The sequence below is a fragment of the Paramacrobiotus metropolitanus genome, unplaced genomic scaffold (genome assembly GCF_019649055.1).
Source record: "Paramacrobiotus metropolitanus isolate TYO unplaced genomic scaffold, Prichtersi_v1.0 Parri_scaffold0000108, whole genome shotgun sequence".
Lineage (NCBI taxonomy): Eukaryota > Metazoa > Tardigrada > Eutardigrada > Parachela > Macrobiotidae > Paramacrobiotus > Paramacrobiotus metropolitanus.
The window spans coordinates 123664-148067 of NW_026570328.1; the positions used below are offsets into that span (position 1 = coordinate 123664).

At 39.9% G+C, this 24404-nt stretch overlaps 5 protein-coding genes and 1 long non-coding RNA gene across 9 annotated transcripts; 3 read left to right on the forward strand and 3 right to left on the reverse strand.

The window, feature by feature from the left end:
• The first annotated feature begins 165 nt into the window (after positions 1 to 165).
• Positions 166 to 1221, forward strand: LOC129597749 (uncharacterized). The gene has a single exon (XM_055495416.1). The coding sequence runs from the start codon at positions 325 to 327 to the stop codon at positions 1150 to 1152; it is 828 nt and encodes a 275-aa protein (XP_055351391.1). The 5' UTR covers positions 166 to 324; the 3' UTR covers positions 1153 to 1221.
• Positions 1222 to 3525: 2304 nt separating this feature from the next.
• On the forward strand, positions 3526 to 13027 carry LOC129597723 (uncharacterized). Of its 3 annotated transcripts, none has more exons than XM_055495383.1 (17): positions 3526 to 3843; positions 4591 to 4997; positions 7590 to 7871; positions 8091 to 8169; positions 8292 to 8635; positions 8914 to 9189; positions 9960 to 10100; positions 10191 to 10479; positions 10594 to 10783; positions 10910 to 11108; positions 11260 to 11359; positions 11426 to 11565; positions 11638 to 11855; positions 12109 to 12210; positions 12272 to 12359; positions 12504 to 12650; positions 12736 to 13027. In XM_055495383.1, exons 2-17 carry the CDS (start codon positions 4755 to 4757, stop codon positions 12838 to 12840), a joined length of 2943 nt encoding a protein of 980 aa, XP_055351358.1. In that variant the 5' UTR covers positions 3526 to 3843; positions 4591 to 4754; the 3' UTR covers positions 12841 to 13027. The 3 variants fall into 3 exon arrangements, with proteins under 3 accessions (XP_055351358.1, XP_055351356.1, XP_055351357.1); XM_055495381.1 differs by lacking the exon at positions 3526 to 3843 and adding an exon at positions 4214 to 4414; XM_055495382.1 differs by lacking the exon at positions 3526 to 3843 and adding an exon at positions 4259 to 4321.
• A 171-nt stretch (positions 13028 to 13198) lies between these two features.
• LOC129597696 (uncharacterized) lies at positions 13199 to 16006 on the reverse strand. Its single transcript, XM_055495343.1, has 3 exons — positions 14818 to 16006; positions 14595 to 14731; positions 13199 to 14034 (listed from the first exon to the last, which is right to left on the reverse strand). Exons 1-3 carry the CDS (start codon positions 15619 to 15621, stop codon positions 13683 to 13685), a joined length of 1293 nt encoding a protein of 430 aa, XP_055351318.1. The 5' UTR covers positions 15622 to 16006; the 3' UTR covers positions 13199 to 13682.
• Positions 16007 to 18475: 2469 nt separating this feature from the next.
• On the reverse strand, positions 18476 to 20616 carry LOC129597699 (uncharacterized). The gene is made up of 4 exons (XR_008691604.1): positions 20521 to 20616; positions 20325 to 20380; positions 19720 to 19869; positions 18476 to 19490 (listed from the first exon to the last, which is right to left on the reverse strand). It is a non-coding gene; the product is annotated as an uncharacterized LOC129597699 (long non-coding RNA).
• LOC129597698 (uncharacterized) lies at positions 19934 to 22928 on the forward strand. Of its 2 annotated transcripts, XR_008691603.1 has the most exons (5): positions 19934 to 20282; positions 21231 to 21441; positions 22186 to 22310; positions 22589 to 22806; positions 22868 to 22924. XR_008691603.1 is itself a non-coding variant. In XM_055495345.1 (4 exons), exons 1-3 carry the CDS (start codon positions 20240 to 20242, stop codon positions 22307 to 22309), a joined length of 378 nt encoding a protein of 125 aa, XP_055351320.1. In that variant the 5' UTR covers positions 19934 to 20239; the 3' UTR covers position 22310; positions 22589 to 22928. The 2 variants fall into 2 exon arrangements, 1 of the variants encoding a protein (XP_055351320.1); XM_055495345.1 differs by having other exon boundaries at positions 22589 to 22928.
• On the reverse strand, positions 22849 to 24345 carry LOC129597697 (uncharacterized). The gene is made up of 3 exons (XM_055495344.1): positions 23900 to 24345; positions 23429 to 23702; positions 22849 to 23279 (listed from the first exon to the last, which is right to left on the reverse strand). Exons 1-3 carry the CDS (start codon positions 24244 to 24246, stop codon positions 23073 to 23075), a joined length of 828 nt encoding a protein of 275 aa, XP_055351319.1. The 5' UTR covers positions 24247 to 24345; the 3' UTR covers positions 22849 to 23072.
• Between the last annotated feature and the right edge of the window lie 59 nt (positions 24346 to 24404).

A 24404-nucleotide genomic window follows, 5' to 3' on the forward strand; every position in this document is an offset into this window, starting at 1 on the left:
AGTCCGCTAGATTAAATTTGGCCGACGATTACGTAATGTAACTTGTGTGACATAGTGCGTAAGCATTACATATCAACATCTGGATTTTAGAAACAGTTCAACCTAATTTTTAGTCCATTGACTCACTGTATTTTTAGCTCATCACTGCACTTCCGGCGACTTATTCCATGCTGGAACACACATATAATGCTATCACCATTCTGCAGTGCCAGAATTTACATGATCCATGTTGTTTTACATTACGACATGTAAGAGCTTGGCGCTGCGTTTGAGTACCATTTTTCTAATACAATAAACTTTGCCATTGCACTGGTTATCTACAAAATGAGGGTATTTTCCTGTATAGAGTGGACGTTCATCATTATATGCATACTCCAGATATGTGCCGGCATAGCATTGTTCACCCTCAACATATTTTTTGTTTGGATTGAAAACATTTTCATCGAAGGCTACTATACATCGGAGTCACTGTTCGGAACGGAGCCGCAACACAACTACACGCTGGTATCCTGTGGCTATTTTATTCTGTCTAGTGCATTATTCTGCTGTGGACTGTTCGGCTTATCCGCCGTGTACTTCTGGCGAACACGGACCTGTTTTATAGTCCTGTACATCCTCAGCGTCATCGTTTCTCTGGGATGCTTCTGTTTGTTGGCATTCGTTATCTACAATGTCATGCTCCATCAGCGTAGTCGCTTGAACAGCTACCGGCAGAGTTACGATTTCATTGTACTGCAGAGCGGATACTCCCAGGATCCCAGTAGCATGCACTACTTCGACGAAACACAGCAGAGTCTGCGCTGTTGTGGCTCAATGTCGGCCAGTGACTGGCTAGTGGCCGGAGGATATATTCCGTTATCGTGCTGTAAATACGGGAACGATACCGAACGCTGCGGCCATCTGGGAGCGCAATCGCTCCAGCAGCAGTCGCCCAATGCGACCCAATTTGGCTTGCTGGAAGCCTATGACACAGGATGTTATGTTAAGCAAGCCGAGCACGAAACCCAGCTCAATGTCATAATGTATGTTTTCTATAGTAGCATTGTTGGCGGCACACTCTTACTGCAGATTACTGGGCTGGTACTGGTTATTTGTTATAAGATTAGAAATTTTAATGTTGTTATGAGGCCAACGTATTCCTCAAGACTGTGACGCATTGTCAATAATATAACACAGTTGCTGTCAGTTTGTTGGGCAACACTGGGCGCTGGTAAAGATGAATGGCCATTACTGTGTGCATGTGTTGTAAATACGCCTGCAATAAATACTTCTGCATACAGCTGCAGTCATACGTTCACCGGTACCGTTTTCACCGTGGTTATTAAATTATTATTGCTAAATTAATGTGTTCGTATTACGATTAATGCTGCTACGACCCTGGAGTAAAATGCAAAAATTGTAAATGTACGCGACGTTATGCCAGCACGAGCCCTGTTAGGTGGGCCTTACCTAACACAATTTTATTATTTAATTTATACATACATATATAATACAAAAAACGGTTCAAACTATAGCAGTAAATAGTATCTTATTGGTAAGACCGCAACCTGACTTACAAAAACTATTTGTCTGGGGTTGCGATATTTTATCATCAAATACTACAAATATTTCTGAATATACAGTGCCCCCCTTACCATAATACGTAGCGAACTGCGGTATGTGCAGTATCTGATACCGGATCCATATGATGCCGGTCGATAACAAAGTGCAGTTCCAGACCTTCAGCCAAAAGGTCAGTACGATACAGAGTGATAAGTGGACTGGGACCCGGTAAAGCCATCAGACCTTTAAATATGCAGGCCAGCTTTCGCTGCCGCATTGTTTTTTACAAGTTATTATGAACTAGTGCACAATACAGTAAATTTAACTAGTAACACAGAAAAAATTTTTTCCGTTATTTCTTCTTCTGTTAACAGGGTACGTATATGAGTACTTGTACGCATCTATAAATGTAGAACATTAATTTTATAGAACGAATAGGTACTACAAATGAGACAGTTCTTGGAAGTCACTAGCTACTTTCGAGAATCCGCTGAATGTTTTATTGCAGTAGCACATTTAGCCATTTTTATGCGATTTCGATTAACAAACAGTCCTTTGCTGTTTTAAATTTCATTTGACGCCGGTGTTTTTGTTTCATTATGCCATGCGAGCAAGGGAGTACGGTAGTACACCCTGTACATTTACAAGATGGCATTCACACTTTGCTGTGTTTGGTCGCACGACTGTAATCTCAAAACGATGATACCTAACCCATTTTAAGAATTTAACAGCACCTGTGTATTCAAGTGTAGTTAGGTAAACACTTGAAATTACTAGAGACTCCTGATCGTAAATTGTACCGCATCATTTTTGGCATTCGTCGGCGAATTGACTCTTTTTGAGAGCGTGTATAATGTGATAGCAATACTGTCGATGTGGATTGTTTGCCATAACGCAACTGAATGAGCCTCCGGAATCTGTAAACGACCTCTTTTAAACACAGCTTGGTCAGGAATAATCCCTGCCGTGTTGGCCGGCAGGGCGGCTTCATCACGGCTACTTCATTGTCAATACAGCCTTGCAGTGGCCATATATCCACATCCACACCCCATCTCCGGCTTATGATTTTCGAATTTTGACACGAAAAGCAAAATCATTCACGCGTCAATTACTTACTTTCAAAATCTTTAGCCTATTTGTTCGATCCTTTTAATCAAACTTTATACCATATTTATCTTTGACTGCAAAGCAATTTCCACCGAGCGGCTCGGCGCTAGATAGGCTGAATCGATCGAACATAAAACACCAAAGAATGTTTTACTCCATAACATGGTAATGGTGTTTTCAGATAGGTCGAGCGTATTGCTTTTGGCTGATTTAATGATTACCCCAAAATTTGTAAAATTTATAAAAATGTAGTTTTAATCAAATTGATTGAATTTCTGGCCATGTGTTTAGTAGTTGCAGCTTTAAGACCATTTATAGTTTATCTGTACAAAAAGTGATCAGCTGTGCACAATTGTGAAACGTGAGCCAATCTGTAATTAATTAAAAATATAAAAACTTGATGTGCACAGTGCAGCAATTATTAAACCGGGTGCCGTGATGATTGGTATTGCATTTCCGATCCGGATGGTTGCCGGTTGGTTGTCCAGTAGAGTTGTACGATACATGCCTGGGCAAAAAATCCTCAGGGTTTCGTTGGCTGCACATTAATACCGACAGCCTCATATACGTAGATATGGGTATTAAAATGCGCTACAGAAAGTATTTGTTTTAGTAATTTACAAGATTTCACAAATTACCACGTATTCTGCCGCTTTCTGCTGTACTAATGATTTTGGCGGACGAAGAAGTCAAACTAGCCGACTCACACCATGATGATTTATTGATGGTGCGATATAGCGCTTTCGTGGCTGCAATGCGAGTTTTATATACACACGGAAAAGAAACGATCCTAACTGCAGAGCGGCGCATTGATACCAGTTTATAACATTTAGTCTTGTTGTCCAGAGCAAAGTTCTGAGCCCCTGTCACAGGGAAGCGTCAGAAAAGCGGTTGGTGCACTTCATCAGATTCCGAGTCACACATAAACAACTGCCCAATGTTCTGGCAGTGTCAACACCAAGGTGTGTGAATGATGAGAAGATTGACGTTAAATAGGCACACAGCGCTTAAGTGATCCTACCAAATATACGTTGCACTTCGAAACCGGCACACTTTACTTTCGTCGTTTTTCCTTTATTCCGGTAGCCGGTTTACTTGGATTGTGTTGCTGTTTTTTGTTTGCAAATCGGCTGCGTCGTGCCACTGTTTATACGTTGTTATGCTTGTATAAGTAAAGCAGTCAGCGCTCTACCGGTAAGCCGTTTGTCAATTTGTCAAAGGTTCTCTTGAGTTTTACGTCATATTATGAAAATACGTATGTATAATAACTAACCGATCGTGATAGAGTAATATTGGTAAATTCATTCATCATTATTGCAGTAATTTACTTTCCGTATAATATCTGAGTTGTATGTGTTCGAGAATGCAGATATCAAAACTGGGCGTTGTATCACAGTGTTGTATATCTACTGTATATACTGCTATCGCTACGTAGTGTTTGTTCAAGCGTACGATCGTACAATTGGGTGTAGTACGCTGGTTAATTCATACCGACACATAGTGTCGTTAAAATTAAGAAGCAACCAACATAATCCGATAGCCAACTAAACTTGTTTGACACGATCCAACATACTCGACAATTGAAAAATGCTTTTTGCCGTTAGGAAGTTTCAAGTTTACTTGTGCATGCTTGAGAGTTTTTTCGTGTGGAATAAGTAGCTTGATATTCTAGGTGAATAAATTTGAACAGTTAGATTGTAACGGTGTATACGCGCTCTGAATGTTTATGCCGGCCGACGCTCTTATACGGGAACATTATATCGATGTAAGGAAATCGAATTTTTGCGATTTGACATAGTCGGTAATTATTGTGCAACATGTGTGCAGCTGTCCAAACTGCGCTAGTTATGGTAGAATGATTCGCAAAAATAACTGTGGCGGAATCCTATGAAAAGCAGTGCCGCACTGGCCGCCTTTTATATATATGTCGTTGATTTCCAGATGAGTGGAAATGGCATACAAGAAAAATGCAAATTGTCTAAATTGCCCTCAGCTCATCCGTTTGTCAAGTTAAAAAGCGCCAGTTGATCCTGAGCAGCCGGTCCCATTCAGCGATGTAAAAATGGCTTGATGACCAACAACGTTGACTGAATGCTGTCCGCACAATGCCACTTATTCGATTTTCTAATCTGTGGCGCCGGGATAAAATACCAATCAAATTGCTAATTATCACGCTGTTTTTTCTGGCCTGTTATCTGACGCAGTATCCTGGCCAGTATGATGTGGAGAATACAGCTGAGCAGGAGAAAAACAGCCGTGATCAAACGCCGGATGGAGTGGCATGTGGCGGAAAAAACGATCAAATAAACAATTCCTCTGTCAGCAAATGGATTTTGGCACTGTACAAGGTGGGCTATTAAATGGCTATTCTCATTTTTTGTATCACATCTTTCATGTGTTTTAAAAAGTATGTAGCTGAGACTTGACCGAGCAAATGGATCGATTAGCAAAAATCACACAGACTTCTCGCATCGCAGAGTTTAGTGTGTGTACGCGGCTGAATGATGACAGCCGGCAAAGGCTTGTGATCCTCGCTAGTTTTTCGGCAGTCATCGCTCTGACATATTTTTCTCCATTGATAACTGGTTACGGGAAACTATGCGGTAAATTATGATGCACTTATGCAATACAAGCATACCAATTTTCAGATAATTTGCTGCTGGCTTAAAAATCGCGCTTCCTAATAATATATGGTTTGCAATTCAACAACTGTCTAGGATATTTAACAAGTGAAATATGTTTGCATGTTGAAAACTGTAGCCACGCTGAGGAGTGGCAATAATATGTTAAACCTGCACAATAATATCTGTACATCAATGTGCTGCAACTTACCCATCCAGCTGAGCAAATCACACACTTCTCTTTTAAAATTTTTATTTCAGTTTAAAAATATTCAGATAGGCTAAATGCGTGCGAAGATCTGTTATTAACAATCCGGCTTTAAAAAGAATTTTATTGATAAATGTCCAGTGTGAATATTGGGTTATTTCTTTGTTTAACAACCAACAATGTAAACTGCACTGCGAGATTATTGCACCATAAACAATATGGTGGCAGCAGCAAATAAAGCACCGGAATTTGTCCCTTTCAGATTAATCCTCTGCCCGTTACTGCTTAAAAGCGGTAGTGATAAAATGTAGCGTTATGGCCAAGCATTCTGTCGTCAGCGTTGGTAAAGTGCACTTCACAATATGAGGATATCATGAAGTGTTAATCTAGTCTAAAGTAGCGGAATATATCAGTCAGTGTGCTCGAAATAACGTCCTGCAATGTGTGTGTCTCCCGGCAATCTTCCCGGAAGACGCGACTTGCTAAATGACTAGAAATGCCGAAAACGACGATGTTTGCCAGATGTTCCTGGTAAGGACATTTACTATCCTTCTGATTGATCCCAGAGACAGCTCTTCTTGTTCACAGTGCCTTAATTGGAACAGTAGTCGTATCGAATTACATTAATAAATTGTCTGCTCTGTCTGCGGACAAATCCTTCCAGGATGCTATCAGTAATCTAATATTACGGGCACGACCGTTAAGTCTCATCTTGTGGAAAGCAGTTTGCCATGGCAAAACTATTGTACATGCAGTACAACTTACTAACCGTAATTTAAGGCTCTACAACCATAGCATGCCGTGTTTGTTAATCATGAGTGTTACGAATTTCCCATGTGACAACACCCAACCAGGCTTCACATTCCTTATCAAAACAGTTTTACTACGAATTTCAAATTACTAAAATTTCTTCAGCCTTCGTAAATCAACATTCATTAAATCATGTAACGTTAAATAAATTTTTATCGTGTTCGTATTTTAGAAGTGTAGAGTAATATATTTCTGTAAGCAGCAGAATATTGTGCAGTACATGTCATTTATATTTACGTCGAAAGCACATTATCCGACGGTTTTCGCAGATCTCAAAGAAGCACTTGTGATATATATATCGACCAAATACGCCATGCCACAAGTTGAGCTGTGACCCACTTGTTAACTAAAACACATTTGGCGTAATTAAGTTTCTGAGGTATTCATATCCCCGGGGAGATATTAATTCACCATATCAATAATAACTCCGGACAATTTCTGTACCTTTATGAGCTTTTAATCATTACCAATTATTACTGACTGCCAGGTTGCACAGCCTTCTCCATACTCGATTAGAATTTTTATAACCGCATATGAGCCCTCGTTTAGAATGTTCCTATGGAATCTCTTCTTCTCTTGGTTAAATTGTATTATCGAAACGTGGTCAGGCAAAATGCTCGCCAAATCATATCAAAAATACAAGCAGGTTTTCACTGCACGTCTCAGGGAAAATTTGCCATAAAATTTTTTTACAGCAATTTTACTGCTGCTGCAGTCTACAAGGGATACACTTAAGAAAGTTAGTTGATTTCAAATGTGAGGTAGCATAATTTATTCGACAGTAAATTATATTATTTCCGGAGCAAATGCATATGGTGCATACATTTACTTGTTTATGATCATCGATCACTCGCTAACGGATATCCACAGCAATTTCCACTAGTGGCACGAAATACTCAATTGGCAGTGTAATTGACCTACGTCCGAGTGTATAGCGCGTGGGCTACGTTAGTGAAAAACAGAAGTAAATAGCCATTCTGCCAAGTGAAGCGAAAGTGGTGAAAATTAGATCTCGTTTACGCAAATAAGGCTACTAATCCACCATTACAACCGGCATGTGTGTACACATGCGCAACGCAATATATACCCGCATGTCAGCCAGAAAGCCACATTGGCACGACATCCATCGACTGACCGGCCAACATCCCACGTACAATCGAGCACGAACAATATCTCCCTGTGTATTATAACGCAGCACACATTGACCACTAATGCCAATTATACATGCATAAAAAGTGTATTTACAATGTAATGAGATAAATTTACGTATAATCTGTTTGCCTTATTCCCCATCAATCCAGGTCATTGGATCAATGGAGAGGACGGGAGTGATGCGGAGCGCCGGCACTGTGCGACCGGAAACCAAACAGAGAACTGTGACAATATTCCTGTCTTCCACGCTGGGCATGGATGTGTACAATGAACACTGCATACGGACACTGCACACGCTGGGCTATGTGGTGGATGTCCATACAGCGTTGCCGGTTATTAATCCACAACCGCTTATTAAGGAGCGCTCGGACTTGACGCTGTGCTTGTTTACTCCGTGCTCGACGGAAATGATTGATTACGATGCCGGCAAGGTATAAAAATTGTGCAACTACCAACGTGAACTTATAATGTGAACCAATCATTGCACATATACTGCTGAGGAAAATTTTTTGAAGTCGACGATTCAAGGAGGGTGATCAAATTAACTGCCGAACATTTCAAATATTATAATGCAGGTCCATTTATTTGTTCATTAGCATCAATTCCGCTTACGTGAATTAGCTTGCGCATACATAAATTTTTTTGTCCAGGTTGTTTACATCTCCGAAAAGCTACCTGCGCTGATTTTGGAGCGGGAGCTACTCAATACAGTTTTTGCGGAAATTCCAGGTAAATACTAAAGTAATCATGTAAAATTTCCAATGGTTTTTCAATACGATAAGTAAATTTCCGGTAAAGCTACTAGACTTATATGGATGCATAACTAATAATTATTCTCTCGAAAACTGCAGGACTTTTCAACCAAAATGTTTATCGCCATTTGAACACAGCAGAAAGCATGCCGGTGAATTTTGCATCTAACGCATCGACCAACTGGATTGTCACTCAGGAAGATGGTAGCCCGTCGTTTGTGACTGTACCGGCTATCTCCTTGCCGTATTTTCTGGGCGAAATGCACAAAACTCAAACTATAACCGGGAAAATGTTACTGCAAGAATCCTTCACAGTTTTGGATCGCCCAGCTTGGTTGTCCGTTTATGTGGTAGCAGTTGGAAAAGACCCTGTTGTGTATTTCCTGCATAAATCCGGTTTAATTCAAATTGGTGAATATCCAATGTTAGGCAGTCCTTATCAGGCAAGTATTTCGTTAAATTAACTGAGCTTCCTTATTGTGTTCGATGTTATTCTGTAGCAGCAGTTATAAACTGTCATTATTAAAAACGAACTGCGCTTTGAACAATCTTCCAACTTATTATTTTAAAGTGCTTTTTGAATAAGCGGTTGGAAAGGTTAAAATATCATTAAAAGTGGAAATGTGCTTAGTTTTTGTAAAAATGGCAGCAATTGTTAGTGTAACAAAAATAATAGCCAAAAAACTGTGCTAGTTGTTAGTTGATTTTCTTGTGTTTGTAGGGCAGCAGTTCACAGTTGACATGGAGCATCCAGCAGTTCCGAAAATATTTGCTATCAAAATACACCTCACTGGAAATTGAAAGGTTTTTTCAAGATGTTAGAACGGCTGTTGATGTTTTCCTTGCGCACTGCAAATTAGCCGCACGACACAAACAACCCGCGCCTTTGGCCACTGAATCACCACGTGCTGAAGAAAACTGGCCAAGGCTACACCAGATTCATATTGCACAGTTTACGATATTCATAACAAAAGCGCTGACCCCTCATGTTGTATCTGTGAGTGCTGTTGCACATTGTTAGTAATACTATCAAACACTAGCAAGCAGGGGCTATTCGAGACCCCCATCGACCATGTACTATTTTTTTAAACCAAATCTGACAACGTATTAATAATCACCGAATTTTTCTGATCTCAAAGTATTTTTCAAAATTTTTTTCGGAACAAAAAAATTCTGACTGCCAGCCCCCTAGGTCCCCCACAGTATCATGGGCGGTAGCAATGGGATCAGGGGCAAAAATTTTATTTTTATGTTTTTTCACTGTTTCTAGGTAAATCGATAACGCTGAATTCGAATTTGACATTAAAAATGTGATATGGGCTGAGGATAAAAAGATTTACTTAAAAAAAAAACAAGGATTCTCACAACTGATCTAACAACGATTATCGAAACCCTTCTCAACATAAAGTTCTTCCACACTGCTTATATCAATTTTTTATCATCAAATTTGAATTCAGCGTTATTTATTTACCTAGAAACAGTGAAAAAACATAAAAATAAAATTTTTGCCCCTGATCCCATTGCTACCGCCCATGATACTGTGGGGGACCTAGGGGGCTGGCAGTCAGAATTTTTTTGTTCCGAAAAAAATTTTGAAAAATACTTTCTAGATTAGAAAAATTCGCTAATTAATAATACGTGGTCAGATTTGGCTTAAAAAAATAGTACATGGTCGATGGGGGTGTCGAATAGCCCCTGCTAGCAAGCAAAAGTAGTGCTAAACATCCGATCACTGACCATATGGGTGACCTTTCGCATTTGCTACAGGTGGCTCCTTATCCACATACCGACGCACAGTTTCTACCTAACAGTCTTCTAATAGATCTTCTGCAGTTTGATTTTCTGACACATGGTTTTCAAGAATCAACAAAGTCTGGTCATTTGGATTTGCTACGAAGTGTCGAATCGGTAAAACCATAAAGTAGCTTGCCATCATCGGAATAATGTATTACTCCTGAAATTATTTTTATAAATCACTTTTATATGGTGTCTTATTAGATTGAATGTAAAGAGATTGATCTTGAGAACACTGTCCTGAAACCGGACTGCCTTTCCACTGCGGACTTACGGAATGCCTTGGAAATTGTCGAGTTATTTCGCATTTCTGGCAGTGCAGGAATGGAATACATCGCACTACATTCCTTTACTCAATCCACATTTACCAAAGCGATTGAAAATTTCCTGACATGTCATCCTAAATCTATGGATTCTGCCGGATGGGATCTGACAGAATTCGATGCCGGTTATGACGCGGATACCAGTACTGCCAGGCGCTCGTGTCAGCAAAGTAAAGTTTTGCAACTGTCCAACATATGTCACTCCTAGTTTGACATTACCGTAGTTAATTAAATATTAACTGTTTATAAATTATTGACATTTGATCTGTATGCTTACCGTGCAGATTCCCTGTTCCACTCGTTGCTTTTTTCCGTGGCATTTCGTCCCGCTCTCCAACTGAATCCGCTGTTCCATCCTTTGACGACACTGTACAGCGCCGCTGTGCCATTTGATGTCATGTCCGTCGAAGTTTCGTTCGAACCAGCGGACTGCAGTAATTTCGTGTCAATACTGGGAAACACGTATCCAGCTAAGTACGACGCTTTTTGTTTGAATTGTTTTTTTTATTTGTAGGCAATAATAATTTTTGCCGGTGTTCACATGTACCCAAACCTGTATGATTACATATTATCTATCTTATTGTGGGCTCGCATTTTCAGGCACTCTAGTTTCACGTTAGGAGTTGGCTTGAACGTGATGCACATTCACGTGGTTAAACAAAACCTTTCAGCGGAAAATAGTTTCGAAACACTGAAAATCTACACCATTAAAATAACACGAGAGCCCCGGCACAGCACTCCAGTGACCGTTGAGAAAAATAAAAATTTGGAGATACTGCAAAACTGCCGTCTACTCCAGGTATAATTATAGCATATACTCAGTAATTGTGGTAATACGAGGTACGATAAATAAAATGAGCACCTACTACTCTAATGTGGGTACAATGAAGTTGATGCACTGTTTCGTAATTACTGCATGTTAGAGCAACAACATGCTTTCTGATTTTTAGGCTTGTGAAATGCGGCTTTATCCCAACGAATCATGCGGATTGCAACCGGAAATCAACATTAAAAGACACGGCAGAGAATCACAGTGCACAGCGAAAGCTGGTTAGTTTGTAATAGTGTTACCCGTTAATTACAAACCGGAAATAGACTGACTGCGTTTTCTATCAGATTACTGGATTGTGCCATGTCGCGATTGCAGCAATGAGGCTTCGTGCAACTGGGACGGTGCCACGTGGTCAGCAGAAGCCTGCGCATATAGGCAGTCAGATTATGTTGACCTTTCTGCGGAATGTCTAAAAAATAAACGGGTAAGTGTTGAAAATAAAATAGGCAACCACATATGTGCGCCTAAATAGGTAACGGTGACATTAAACTTATAGTTTATCTTCCTTGGAGACTCCACAAACCGCGGTATACTGGCATATGCGCTGCAGTTGTTGAACGGCTCGCTATGGAGTGATGAGAAAATTCATTCCATCAAAGTGTACACATTCCCGGAGCAGAACGTTTCCTTTTCCTTTGCCTACTATCCACAGTTTTGGATACCAAAAAACCTCCGACCAACGTTTAAAAAGACTGTGTTGCAAGCGACGAAAGCGTAAGGCTTTACTAGATCGTATATGCACAACTATTTAGCAGATTTGTATCTTCAATGAAAAAATGCATATATGATATTTGCAAATATGAATATCTTTACGTATTTTTTGCACAGTTGTACGTAGCTTGACGAATAGACGACTGGTGAAGTGTTCTCGTTTTTTAAAACTGTCTTGCTGATTTAACAAAGTGCTGATCGTTAATACAATGGTCGAAATGATGTACACTGACTGATATTTTGTTGACTTTAACAGGATCGATAACCTGGATGACAGCAAAGATGTGGTGTTTGTGATAGGAGGCGTGCAATTTTTGCGCCCTTTTCATTTAAGAGAACTTGACAAAATTTTACGAAGGTAAGGATACTTGGTTTCTGCACACATGGTTGTGAGCTAATTCCTAAATACTGACTTCCAGAAAAAATCTGAAGCGAAGTCGCGTCGTGGTAAAAACTCTTGGTGCCGGCTTTTTCATTCGTATACCTGGCATTCCGTTTGTAACGCAAGTAAGCAAATCTGATGACCGAGTCTAAGCAATATTAGTGTGCAACTGCAGTTAAGCCCACCTACAGGCATGTTCATACAAATTATATAGTCAATTTAATTTTCATTTTTATAAAACCACAATGTATTTTATTTTTTGCATTGAGGACGATTTGGGAACACTTGTGAAACATAACGACGAATTAAAAGAAGAAGCAAAACGCCTTAGTTATTCTTTCGTGGATACTCTAGCCATGACTGTATCGCGTTATAACGAATTCCATCCTGGTCGATGTAGCTGTCACTTTCATTCGGTATGTTCAATAATAACGCCATCGTATAAAAGCTATCCAGTAAGAAAACTCTTTACAAGTTTTGATAAACACGAAAACTTTGCAGGTTGAGCAGAACGATAGCAATGGGCAGAATAGCAGATTCCTACTCAAGGGACCGATTAATGCGTTGTATTCGCGGCAAGTTCTGCGCAATGCTTGCGCTGATTGATCTGATACATAAATGTGATTCCGTCTCTCTACCTTTTCTTCGATGCCTTTTCCAAATGGACCAAAGATTTAAATCTGTCTTGACTTACAAATGCTCATTTACAAAGCTTTTTATATTTTTATCACTGCCCGGTAAACTGTAAAGTTACTGCATCCATATCTGTATGTACAAATTATATACATAATAACCTAAATGAGGTTCGGTAACATACATACTCTGTGCGTGGTAAATTCACAAAAAGGTACAAAACGTTTACAATTCGTAATTTGTTGCAGAATCAGAAACTGGTTAACGTAATTGTACTTGCACCACTAAAATTTTTTAATAATAATGAATTTAATGTCTTCTACTACGGGGATAATCCCCTTACGCATAGGACAAGATGGCACGCATACAACTGATTACAAACGGACAAAAATAGTAAACTCAAAAATATTCACAAACACCATTCCATTACAATGTTCGCTAAAGCTGTATTAGTGCACATTGGAGTGAAGAAAGAGACTTGTAACATTCCGCGGGCAATTAAAGTTCAGTACAAAAATTTTCTTGTTAATAAATCATAACACCCATAATTACCGCACATAAAGTAGCGATAATAACCATTAACAACCCAAACAAACACCGCTCTGCTCCTCAACTGATAATTTGTTACAGATGCGATAAAATATAAAGCCATGGTCTGTATATATATACAGACCATGATAAAGCGCTACTATAGAGAAATATAAGAACATAGTACAGCAAAAAATTAACAACAGCTTTTCTCTGTTCCAGTGGTTTGGTTAATCCACCTTCTCATGATCTGTCGGCTGTTAATGCGGGAAAGGCTGACACGATCGTCAACCGATACAAACGTTATTGAATACGTCAAACTCATGCTGAAACCGTTCAGCAGCTTTTTGGTCACCCGCTGCCATGGCGTCCTTTTTCAGTTTCATTAAATCGCTCTTCATCTCTGGTAGTGAAACCCATCGAGCAGATCCCTGATCGAGTTTTTCGATATATTTGTCCTTATGTTCGACATCGTCCTTTGTCACTCTGTAACTCTTCCACATTTGCAAATCTGCTGCCTTTTTCTTTAAGACGGAAGAACTGGGCCAGGGCATACCGCAAAGCTGTAGTTCGCTATCCTTCGGCGCGACACTGGAGACATTCCGCAGGGGCAGCTTCTCCTGCTCGCCGTTAGGCATTCTGTGGAAACAAAAAAAATTTAAACAGTGATTCAAACCTAAGAAAATTCGTACAAATTTTATCTGTGAACAACCATATTAAATATTAAGAGTCATTAAGAACAATATGATATTAATTAGAGCGTAAATTAACAATGGGGTGAGTTTCGGGTGTGACAACAGAAATTAAGCATACAATAATAATGATGACGCATATGCAACTAGTGCAATGCTCCCTATTGTTTGATGCTACCAGTTAAAGGGCCTTTATTAATAACTTTAGCTGCTTCTCTTATAACGCTTCGATGGTCATATAATTATGCAGCAATATTTTACCGTTAACATATTCTACTCTAGTTTTTAAATATTTGAGTTTTCGTGTCAACGAAACTGCCCGTGCAAGTGTGAAATTCATTTTAAATATTTTACCATAGAAGAAACCGAAAACAATAAAAAAACTGTTAATAATCAAAATAAACTTTTTGCTTGAAAAAACTTTTATAAATTCGTTCCTGTAAACCAAGGCGGGCTAAAGTGCATTTCTAGTAATAATGCTCTAGTAATAATAAATCTACAACTTACTCCACTTGGAGATAGACTGATGTGAAATGCATCACGGGTTTTTGAATCGGTTTTGGCTGATCCGGAATCTTGGTTCGAATATAAAGAAAAAAGGAATACGGTGACCGAGTCTCCACAACGCTAAGAATCTTCCCGATCTAAAAGGTGAACACGGACACGGTGAAATCTGTTGACAAATAATAAAGCAAACAATCAAATACGATATCAGGGCTTCTTGACATACCTTGTAAGTCAACTCCGTCTCCTTTTCTTCATCCCGAATATTGTCACAATATGTCGCGATATCTGATTTGGAATAAGACAATCTAACGAAGCAGCCTTTCACTGCAATCTCAAAAAAAGGATAGTAGAGCCAACCAATCAAACGATTTCGACCAATAAAAACATCCTTTAAATCCTGATCATCACTATTCGTTTTCACAAGCAAGTCGTCGGAGGTAGCAGAGTAGCCACCCGAGAAGCTATCCATGGAGCAGAGTTCAGCACTTTTCCGTTGCATACCGGATAAGCCGTCATCTCCTCCTTCTTTATTCTTAATGACCTGACGCTCTATGAGCTCCGGAACTTCCACGGCTAGCCAGGGGCCCAACCCCAGCGCTAGTGCGTGAGCAATTCCAAACTTCGGAACGTTTTTGGCCCAAAGCGGCTTAAAATGATCCGTCAGACAAATCTTCCCTCCTCGATACATCTTCGCTGTCTTCCCATCCAGTTCAGGAATGGCAATCTCGGGCGCAGTGCCAGGATATGTTACTGGAATGTCGAATTCGATCTCGAATTCGTACTTAAGCAGCTGATGGATGTACCAACACTTTCCAAACCATTTGGTGCCTTCTTTGTTAGACTCCAAACGAAACCAGTCGTTGTCCGCAGCTTTATTATTCTCCACGTATTTGATAAGCGACAGCGACTCTTCCTTCATCCGCTGCGGCCATAAATCCTTTTCCCGAGGTCCTGCATTGGTCATCAACAATGGAATTTGGCTGAGTGTCTTTTTCGTTGCTTCGTCGACCATTTTGTCACCGTGCATGTTCAGGTTCCAGATGGTAAAACAGAATCTACCAGTTCACTGAGTTCAGTGACAGCCAGCGACACGTGCAAGCGAATACGTAATACGCAGCGTCAATGTAACAAATAACATTATAACACACTAAATAAAATATATAATTAAAGTACAGCATGTGAAAGTTGTGAATCAAAAAATAAGTTTTCAGCTTTTAGATAAAGTTTTAAACTTGAAAGGCTCCGAGATTCCAAGTTCCAACAGCTGTCGAGCAGACCTGGGCAGTTACGAGATTTCGACTCATAGTTAGAGTTAAGAGTTAATCGCAGCTCGCGAGTTACGCTACGAGTTAAGTTAGCCGCAATTACTAGAGTTAACTGGAGTTAACTTCTAATAAAAAAAATCATGATTTTATTAATCAACTTCAAGTAGTCTTTTATGCATACCGATATCACTTTTACCAGATTTGAGACACAGACCAATTATTTAATTTTTTTCTTAAATCTGATTTTTAAAATTCATGCTTTTTCTAATGTTCCTTTTTCATGTTTTTCCTGAGGGAGAGAGCGAGAGACACATTTTTCTTGAGGGAGGAAGATAAAATATAAATGAAACATAAGAAAGAATAAGAACGAAACAAAAGAATGAAACATATACGTAAAGAAAACATGCTTGTGTTTTGTTCTTATTGTTTTTCCTGCCTGTTTTCTCTCACCCTCAAGAAAAAATCAAACATAAGAAGTTCTTATCTGACAAAACTCCTCCCTCTTTTTAACCACATAAAAATTCCTGCCTCTCAAAATTCCTCCCTCTTTTTGACCCTGGCTTTTGGGGCCGAGCGCCGGCAACGCTGAACTTTTTTACTAAGATTTCGCTTCACATGGCTACCGAAGTTAGTGTAGCTGTTTGACAGCGTTGACCGCATTATTACGCTTCCCTAATGGGCAGGTAGCGAACAATTACAGGTAGCAGGTAGCGCACAGACGATCAGTTCCCGTGTGATTTTGGTGCGGAACATGATTTGTCCTCTCGTTGACAAAATTTTGCTCCGCAAAAAATTACGTTCTCTGCACGCTGTTAATTGAGCTCAAATTGAACGATCACACTCACTGTCAGCATGGACTCTCCGATGCATATTCATCGACCGAAGCGTAGCGAAGGTAGATTAATACATACTTTCGTTGATTTGTGTCCGTTACGAAAGGTCGTTACGAAAGCCATTTCCAACGAGTAACTGGAAGTCTATGCTTATGTTCCTAAGTCGTTTTGCAAAATAATATAAAATTTCATTATTCAACATATAAAAATAGTATTAAAATACTTAAACAGTTTGTAATATAAAATGTAGTATACTGTACTCAAAGGAAATGCTGCGCTCCGGTCTGTCAAATGCACGCCAACGTGCATTTTTCCTAGTCTAGTCAAAGCCTTGGGCGGTTGTAGTGTACGTCTGCTCGAGAAATTTTGTACAGATACTTTTGTAATTATGGCAATTTATGCGATCCCCGGTTAAAATAACATTTTTTCTGATATTTTCTATTTTTTAATTTCATTTTTGCTTTCAACTGAAACCTCCAGAGTTACGTTAAACTCGAGTTGCGCTATATTATTTTTGAGTTGCGCTAGAGTTAAGTTTTCATCCTGGCGAGTTAAGCTTCAAAGTTAAGTTATAACTCGTTAACTCGAAAAAAACTCGCGTTAAGTTAAATAGTTAAAATTAACTGCCCAGGTCTGCAGTGTCGAGCATGCTGGCGCACTGGGCGGAGCCGCTGTTACGTCACCGCGAGCAGTAATCATTTCATTGCGTGCGTTTGCACCTTTGCAGTTTTGGCGAAAAAACTTTTTGTTTGAGTCAGTTTAACTTCTTACAGGTTACGACTTCTTTTCTTAATGCATGATATTTTATGTTTTTAATTTACAGATTATTCTAAACTGTTTTGCGGTTCGTGTGCATTTTAAGTAGACATTAGTAACCACTTGGGAGTTTGCATGAAGTTTTACAAATCAGAAATACGAGTATTTTTTACAGATCTCTTTTTACAGATTTTTTTATTTGTACTTATCAGAAACTATCGACTTTTTTGTCTCTGTTTGGATCTGTTCCGAGTCCCGACTGTGCGCATTGCCATTGCTATCATTTTGATTCTTTTGTTTCCGCTATTTCAGTTTCCGCAGTGAGTCGGACCAGGCCTGCAGGTGCTGTGAGGTTGATAACATTTGACATTATGGGAACGCCGATGAAACCTAAACCAAACACTGGGAAAATGCATCTGTCCGAAGCTAAGAAATTGGCGAATGTGAAGTCATTCCGTGCTTGTGCTCCAGCAGCCAGCGAAACCTGAAAATGTTGGATGCAAAATGTCAATTATAAACACTGTGTCTGGTTACTCTGGTAATACATTTCGATAACGATAACGGTTTCCTACACATCGGCGGCAACGGAGGTTCGCAACTTTGTAGTGGATTTATTAAATGTATAACATCGTTAATTGCATTTGGTCTGTATAAACAGTAGTAACACTACAGATTCCAGAGTCGGTTTTTTTTATTTTATGATCAGTAGAATGTACAGCATTACAAAAAACGAAAATCAATTCACGAAGTATTTTATGAAGACAGCACCAGACGCAAGTCTTGCGTATGTATAATACTGTAACAGTGGCCTATCTGGCTACTGTTCTAGTGGGGTGGCGATCAGCCTTTACCACGATTAAACGGCTGTTGGTGTGAAAGGTGGCACGGCCGGCAACGATGCTGGCCTCTTACAGATGTAACGCAATTACACAGGTGGCTCCGATTGGGATGACACAGGTTCATCCCAAGCGGTCAAACACGACAACGTAACTCAAGGCATGTTTAATGACAAGGCGTTCAAGAAACGGAGCAAGGTTGTAAGCAAGGGTTTCAGCAAGAGGCACAATCAAGTAGATGCAAGCTGTAGCAAGCGAGTGTCAAGACTGAATTCTAGAAATTCATGAGAAGGGAAACTAGCCGGTAAAGTGGACACATTAATTCATAACGCGATGGAATGAATCATAACTGGGCGGTCTTATCGTTCGTACAAATACTATCGCTACAATACCTAGCTGATTACAGGTTAAATACAGGATAGATGACCATTAATGCAACTCAAAATCACAACGGACGGTTTGCTTACCATTAGATTGGGCTCCACATTTCATGGAAGAAATATTTGTAAGCACGATTACCCAAACTCACGTGCACATGATAAACCGTAACTAAAACACGAAGAAACGAATATCGCTTGTCTTAAAACTAGAATTGAAGGAAAAATCGTCCTGCTGGTGCGATGACATCCGCTCGATTCAGAACACGGAAAAAGGACAAATACATCAGTATGAAGAGCAAGCACATATCCGATACTCGTAGTCGTACACGCGTTATTGTTATGTTGTCGTCGTTCGAGTAGCAGCAGTAGGTCAGGCTGCATACAAGTACGTTGAGGTAACCACAAGGAAGGAGATCCGGTGAATGCAAAACATAGCTTCCAGGCGGTTGGTCCCAATCTCCAGCATTAATTCTGAGAATTCCCGATCATTTGGATGCAGTTTACCTACATGGCATTGCTACCGGTCTGATGAGTGAAGCTTTCACCTACGAACGAATCTCTGATTAAATAATTACTGCAGCCTGATAAAACAATATATGCTGATATAAAATGTAGTAAACAGACAAATTCCTGCTCCAAAGGAAGGCGACATGTAATTCTTTTCCCGGTTCTGGTTGGGCTTCGTCTACGCCTCGGACAATATCCACCAAAGTTTCATTTCCACTGTCACCCACAAGGCGATAGAATGTCTTCCGTCCAGGAATGGTCACCTTACCGACGTCTTGGCTCAGTCTAACTGACGGTCCTTTAGTGAATAGTGAAAAAACTATAAAGCAAAACGTTAAAGTGTTGTTTTATGCAATTAACGAAGAACTGAAAATACAAATTTACACAGCGCCACTGAACTTTTGATTTATGCTTGTTCAATCCAGAACATGGCACTAACAATTTAACAGAAAAATTAAAATCATCAGTCCTTTTCGTCGCACTCTTGCCGCAAGAAGCAGTCTGGCAAAGTTGGTTGCGTGCTTCACGTAAAAGATATGTCAAATCACCTGAATCAAGTCGTATCCCAACAGCCTTGTAAGCCAGATCCCACAACGCTTTAGCATGTTGACAAACCTCCTGGTTTTCGCGCGCTGCAGTCCAGTTAGAAAAAACTCTTTCAAATAGGCAACAGGCAACAACAGGCAAGGGAATCCTCGCTACGCAACGTGTAATCAAATTAAACTAAACTGGACATTATACACCAAAAGATAAACTAATTAATATTGCTGTGATATATGTAATTCAAGTTAAAAGACCGTAAGTAACCTGCACCACCCGAGATCGAGGAAAATTGAAGGTGTTATAGTTTGTACTTTGTAGGACGCTTCCGGTTTATCAGTGCATATTATTGTGATATGCCACGTAATCAACCATTCAATAACGGGCAATGGCTAATTGCTGTTTGCACAAATTTAACTTCTTAAATACCAGTTGCTCTTCGTTATACAACCACTTTGGCTTCACTGGGATAGCTACAATAAACGCAAGCTTTTGTTTAACTTTATTCAACGTCTTATTCCCAGCATCATGGAACATCATATTCCACGATTGGTCTTCGAGTTTTCGGAAGGTAGAACGAACGCTTGTTCTAATTTAGTCGTTTACAACTTACCTGAAGTCATATGATCCTATCATACCGTAGGAGCAACTCTCGGACTGTAAACTTTCCTAGAACTCAAACTGTTTAAAATTACATGGTCCAACTAAAATTACAGCGAATAAGCATGCTTGCTGAGAACCGGAATGTTGAAAAGCTTTTCTGCCATTGCGTTACTCGTATGATCCCATAATGATGGCATAATCAATACCTGGGTAAAGTAATCGTAATCATCATTTGCATACAAAAACGAACAAACCGTATAAAACCTTCTCCCCGATAATAGATTCTTGTCATTAAACTAAAACAGCAAAAAATTTCGGCTTTCGTGTTTTGTAGTGCACCGGCTTTAATTTAAGTTAGCTTGTTGTTTACTGCCTCCTCTGGGTGGTTAACCATACTGTACTTGTGATGTTATGATGGCGACAAAACGAAAAAAGCCCACGTTTTCTTATTGTTATTACGCTACGTACCCCGTAAATGCATGCTAAAAATTTGAAAAAAATGATACCGCCCTGGTACAAACGGTTTTCACGCCTATGTATAGAAATTATCTGGCTAGAGAATGTCATAAAACAAAGTCAAAAAGTATGTGGGAGTACGCGAAAGTGAAAATTTTCGCGCAGATACAAGAATTTGGTACTTGTACCGGGCCACGTACGTATACATGAACGAACGAATGCTCGATGCAGCACTGGTATTTCGAGCTTTTGTTTTTAATGCCTTCTTTATTAACATAACCATATCACGATCCCAAGCGCGATAATTATACCACGATCCCAAGAAAACTGTAACTCGATGCAAAGTGTAAATGAAAGTTCTTACGGAACAACACTTATTCGTTGTTGTTGCTAAATATACAGCGTAGTTCTTATCAGGACTTGTACAGCGTATCCCTTGTTTAACGCACTGCGTTTACAGAAGCATGGAAACAAAGCATTGGCGCCCTCCACAACCAAGGCCAAGCAGGGCAGACGCAGACCCTCCAGTTTTTGCAGGCTCTTCATCTGGAGGGATACGAGAATCGCTTTAAAACCGATTATGATTATTATCAAGAAAATTTTACCACCAAGTTAACTCCATTGAATCATGATCATCTGTTGGTACTGGAAGAAGAGCTCGATCAAATTGAGTAAGCAAAGTTTAAAGGCAACAGCCATCCAAATCCATAAATGCAAATCCGTAGTGCAAATGCGGACATATTAAAATTTTTTATAATAATATGAGTACTACTACTTCTGTTTTTCACTGACACAGCCCGTGCGCTGTACACTCAAATTACGCCAAATGTGTTTTAGTTACAGTACAAGTGGGTCATAGTTCAGCTTGCGGCATAACGTACTTGGTCGATACACAATAAATTCGTAACACTCATGATTAACAAACACGGCATGCCATGGTTGTAGAGCCTTAAATTACGGTTATTAAAGTGCGCTGCATCATGTAAAGTGCACGTCTGCATGTACAATAGTTTTGCTGCTTTCCACAAAACCAGACTTGAGGGCCGTGCCCGTAAATATTAGATTACAGATAGCATCCTGGAAGGATTCGTCCGTAGGCAGAACAGACAATTTGTTAATGTAATTCGATACGATTACTGTTCCAGTTAAGGCACTGGAACAAGAAGAGCTGTTTCTGGGATCAGTCAGAAGGATAGTAAATGTCCTTACTAGGAACATCTGGCAAACATCATCGTTTTCGGCATATCTAGTCATTTAGCAAGTCGCGTCTTCCGGGAAGATTGCCGGGAGACACACACATTGCAGGACGTTTTTTTGAGCACAATGCTACATTCCGTGATACATTCCGCTACTTTAGACTACGTATAGATCAACATTTTGTCATGATATCCTCTTCTGACTTATGTTTTTTTTAGTGAAATTGCTCATCAAAATATGAATGGTCTGTTGCAAGTGTATTTCGAAGATGTGGACCATGTACCTTACGTGAGTAGCCACCGCGCCCTTGCTACAATTCACACCAACACGGGCAACAACTAAGGTACTTAATTGTAAGCATTTCTTCATGAGAAAGGATAAACTCAGAGCCCTCGTAAAATGTTTGTTGACTGATTTATAATTAACTGTAACTTGTGGAGATACCGAGTGTTTTGTAGCAAAACGAAAACCTTTGCATATAAGACAGCATAAGCGGAAAAGTTGTACAGTTACACTCGTATAGGCTTGTGTTTGTCGCAGTTGTACGTATAAAGGTTTAAGCTATCCTCAATTATAGAATCTATATATTATTATTAACTGTACATTGATCTCATGTTGCAGGGCACATCTGCATGTCCGGAGTTTTATAAACCTGTTTTTAGTTTATGGATAACGAGTGCGCCGATCAGAGAGTTGTATTAGGTGTTAGTTATACTTCTGTACTGTTTGAGCCGGTTTGAAGTACTGTTTGAGCCGGTGATGGGTGATGGGTTTTTCTAAACTTAACTGTATACTCGTATCGGAGGTTTTGGGTTTTAATGCCGGGAGACGAAACGCCCGTAAGTAAAGAAATCTACATACGTAAGTATAGGTAATAATACCCTGTCCTGTCATTTTTAGCGGCTATAGGATCCTTGCTATGTAAGTAAATGTCAGGCATGCACGCCTGGATAGGGATGAAATCGCAATAAAGGTTGCATTTTTTTGAGGATTATGGGTGCATGTATGGGCACACATTTGATCTCTGCTGGCCAAAACAATTACAGAACCAGAGCTTTTCGACAGAAAAATTAACGCTCTAGTAAATTAACGCAAAAAATGGGATTTAAGAACGTTTATGCCTTCTCTTGTGCAGTTGTTGCTCAATTTCTTCTTGTTGACCCTGCATTTGTTGGATGCGCAGGAGAAGACTTGGGCTGCAACCATTTGCCTTAATTGTAATCGTCTGGCTTAACCTTTGAGCTCGACATACATCGGGATCGATGTTGTCACCGGCTCCCAGAAAATGCTTCCTAGCTGGTTCCATTATAACCTACAAGTTATCGCATCAGCAAACGCATTCAATACACAATGCAGGAATAAACGCGTGTGCTATGAACTAGCCGTACATAAATAACCATATAAAACCGATTAACCTAATGGTAAGTCGCTGCGCGATTTAATTTGCGCATTGAATAATACCTCGTTGTCGATGCCTTCGTCTGCTTGCAAAGATGGTGTCATAACAGAAAGTGACGACAGTAAGAAAGCTATTGTAAGCTTCGTTGCACCAACACTGGCGACGTCTTGCACTCCACAATACAACATGGTGACGATCACCGGAAGTACACAGAGGACGGCTAAGAAATCCAAGTGCAGTACAAACTTGGTGGAAGATGCCGGCATTACAGGAAGTAACGAATGTATCCTACTAAAATTTGTTGGAGGAATTCGAATAATTGCAGCTGTCATCTGTCTACGAAAAAAGCAGTAAACCAAATCAACTGTAATGGACAGTATGCGTTGTAAACTTATGGCACAATAAATATTGTGTAGGACTCGTTATATCAAATTTGAAATGCGGAATATATTTGCAGAAGAATTCACACTACTCTTTGGAAAATAATAAAATTTAAATGACAACTTATTCAACAAAAAATACAGCTGACTTACGATACAACGAAGAAAACAGTTATAATCCAAAGCGATGACCCTGAGCATAAATTTATGGGATACTTTTGGCCAGTAGAGACCAAACGTGTGCCCATACACGCAGCCATAGCAATATTCACCACCAAACATAGCCCAGCTAGTACGGATGATGAGCCCAGCTCGTGTGGACAATCCAACCAGAGTCGTCGTATCGCATAAAGGTCATCCGACCAGACCTTTTGTTTAACATATCGTGACATTCGGACAGCCGCAATGAAAAAAAGAATTTTGCCAGCCGAAATCCCAAATGATGAGCTGTTTCCCGGATCGTCGTCTTCGTCGAAAATTGGCAGAACAGGCACAGCCATAGCCGAGCATCAGCGGCGGGTGCGAAATCGCAAAAGCAGAACAGTCGAGAGTACGCGAAAGATCGCTGTCAAAGCTCGCAATTTGTGCTAACTCCTGTTGTTGCTTGGTAGCAAACCATTGCACTATACACGGCTTCGTCAAAAATCCATGTTTCTGT

Excerpts from the sequence above, each read along its gene's own strand:
- LOC129597749 (XM_055495416.1), top strand. The coding sequence starts at position 325 with ATGAGGGTATTTTCCTGTATAGAGTGGACGTTCATCATTATATGCATA.
- LOC129597723 (XM_055495383.1), top strand. The coding sequence starts at position 4,755 with ATGCCACTTATTCGATTTTCTAATCTGTGGCGCCGGGATAAAATACCA. Across the intron at positions 11,856-12,108 it reads GTGTTGCAAGCGACGAAAGC|GATCGATAACCTGGATGACA; the intron begins GTAAGGCTTTAC and ends TGACTTTAACAG. Across the intron at positions 12,651-12,735 it reads GTAGCTGTCACTTTCATTCG|GTTGAGCAGAACGATAGCAA; the intron begins GTATGTTCAATA and ends AAAACTTTGCAG.
- LOC129597696 (XM_055495343.1), bottom strand. The coding sequence starts at position 15,621 with ATGCACGGTGACAAAATGGTCGACGAAGCAACGAAAAAGACACTCAGC. Across the intron at positions 14,732-14,817 it reads AGACGGAGTTGACTTACAAG|ATCGGGAAGATTCTTAGCGT; the intron begins GTATGTCAAGAA and ends TTCACCTTTTAG. Across the intron at positions 14,035-14,594 it reads TCAGTCTATCTCCAAGTGGA|AATGCCTAACGGCGAGCAGG; the intron begins GTAAGTTGTAGA and ends TTGTTTCCACAG.
- LOC129597698 (XM_055495345.1), top strand. The coding sequence starts at position 20,240 with ATGGAACATCATATTCCACGATTGGTCTTCGAGTTTTCGGAAG. Across the intron at positions 20,283-21,230 it reads GGTCTTCGAGTTTTCGGAAG|AAGCATGGAAACAAAGCATT; the intron begins GTAGAACGAACG and ends CTGCGTTTACAG. Across the intron at positions 21,442-22,185 it reads GAAGAGCTCGATCAAATTGA|TGAAATTGCTCATCAAAATA; the intron begins GTAAGCAAAGTT and ends TGTTTTTTTTAG.
- LOC129597697 (XM_055495344.1), bottom strand. The coding sequence starts at position 24,246 with ATGGCTGTGCCTGTTCTGCCAATTTTCGACGAAGACGACGATCCGGGA. Across the intron at positions 23,703-23,899 it reads ACTGTTTTCTTCGTTGTATC|ACAGATGACAGCTGCAATTA; the intron begins GTAAGTCAGCTG and ends CTTTTTTCGTAG. Across the intron at positions 23,280-23,428 it reads ACGAAGGCATCGACAACGAG|GTTATAATGGAACCAGCTAG; the intron begins GTATTATTCAAT and ends GATAACTTGTAG.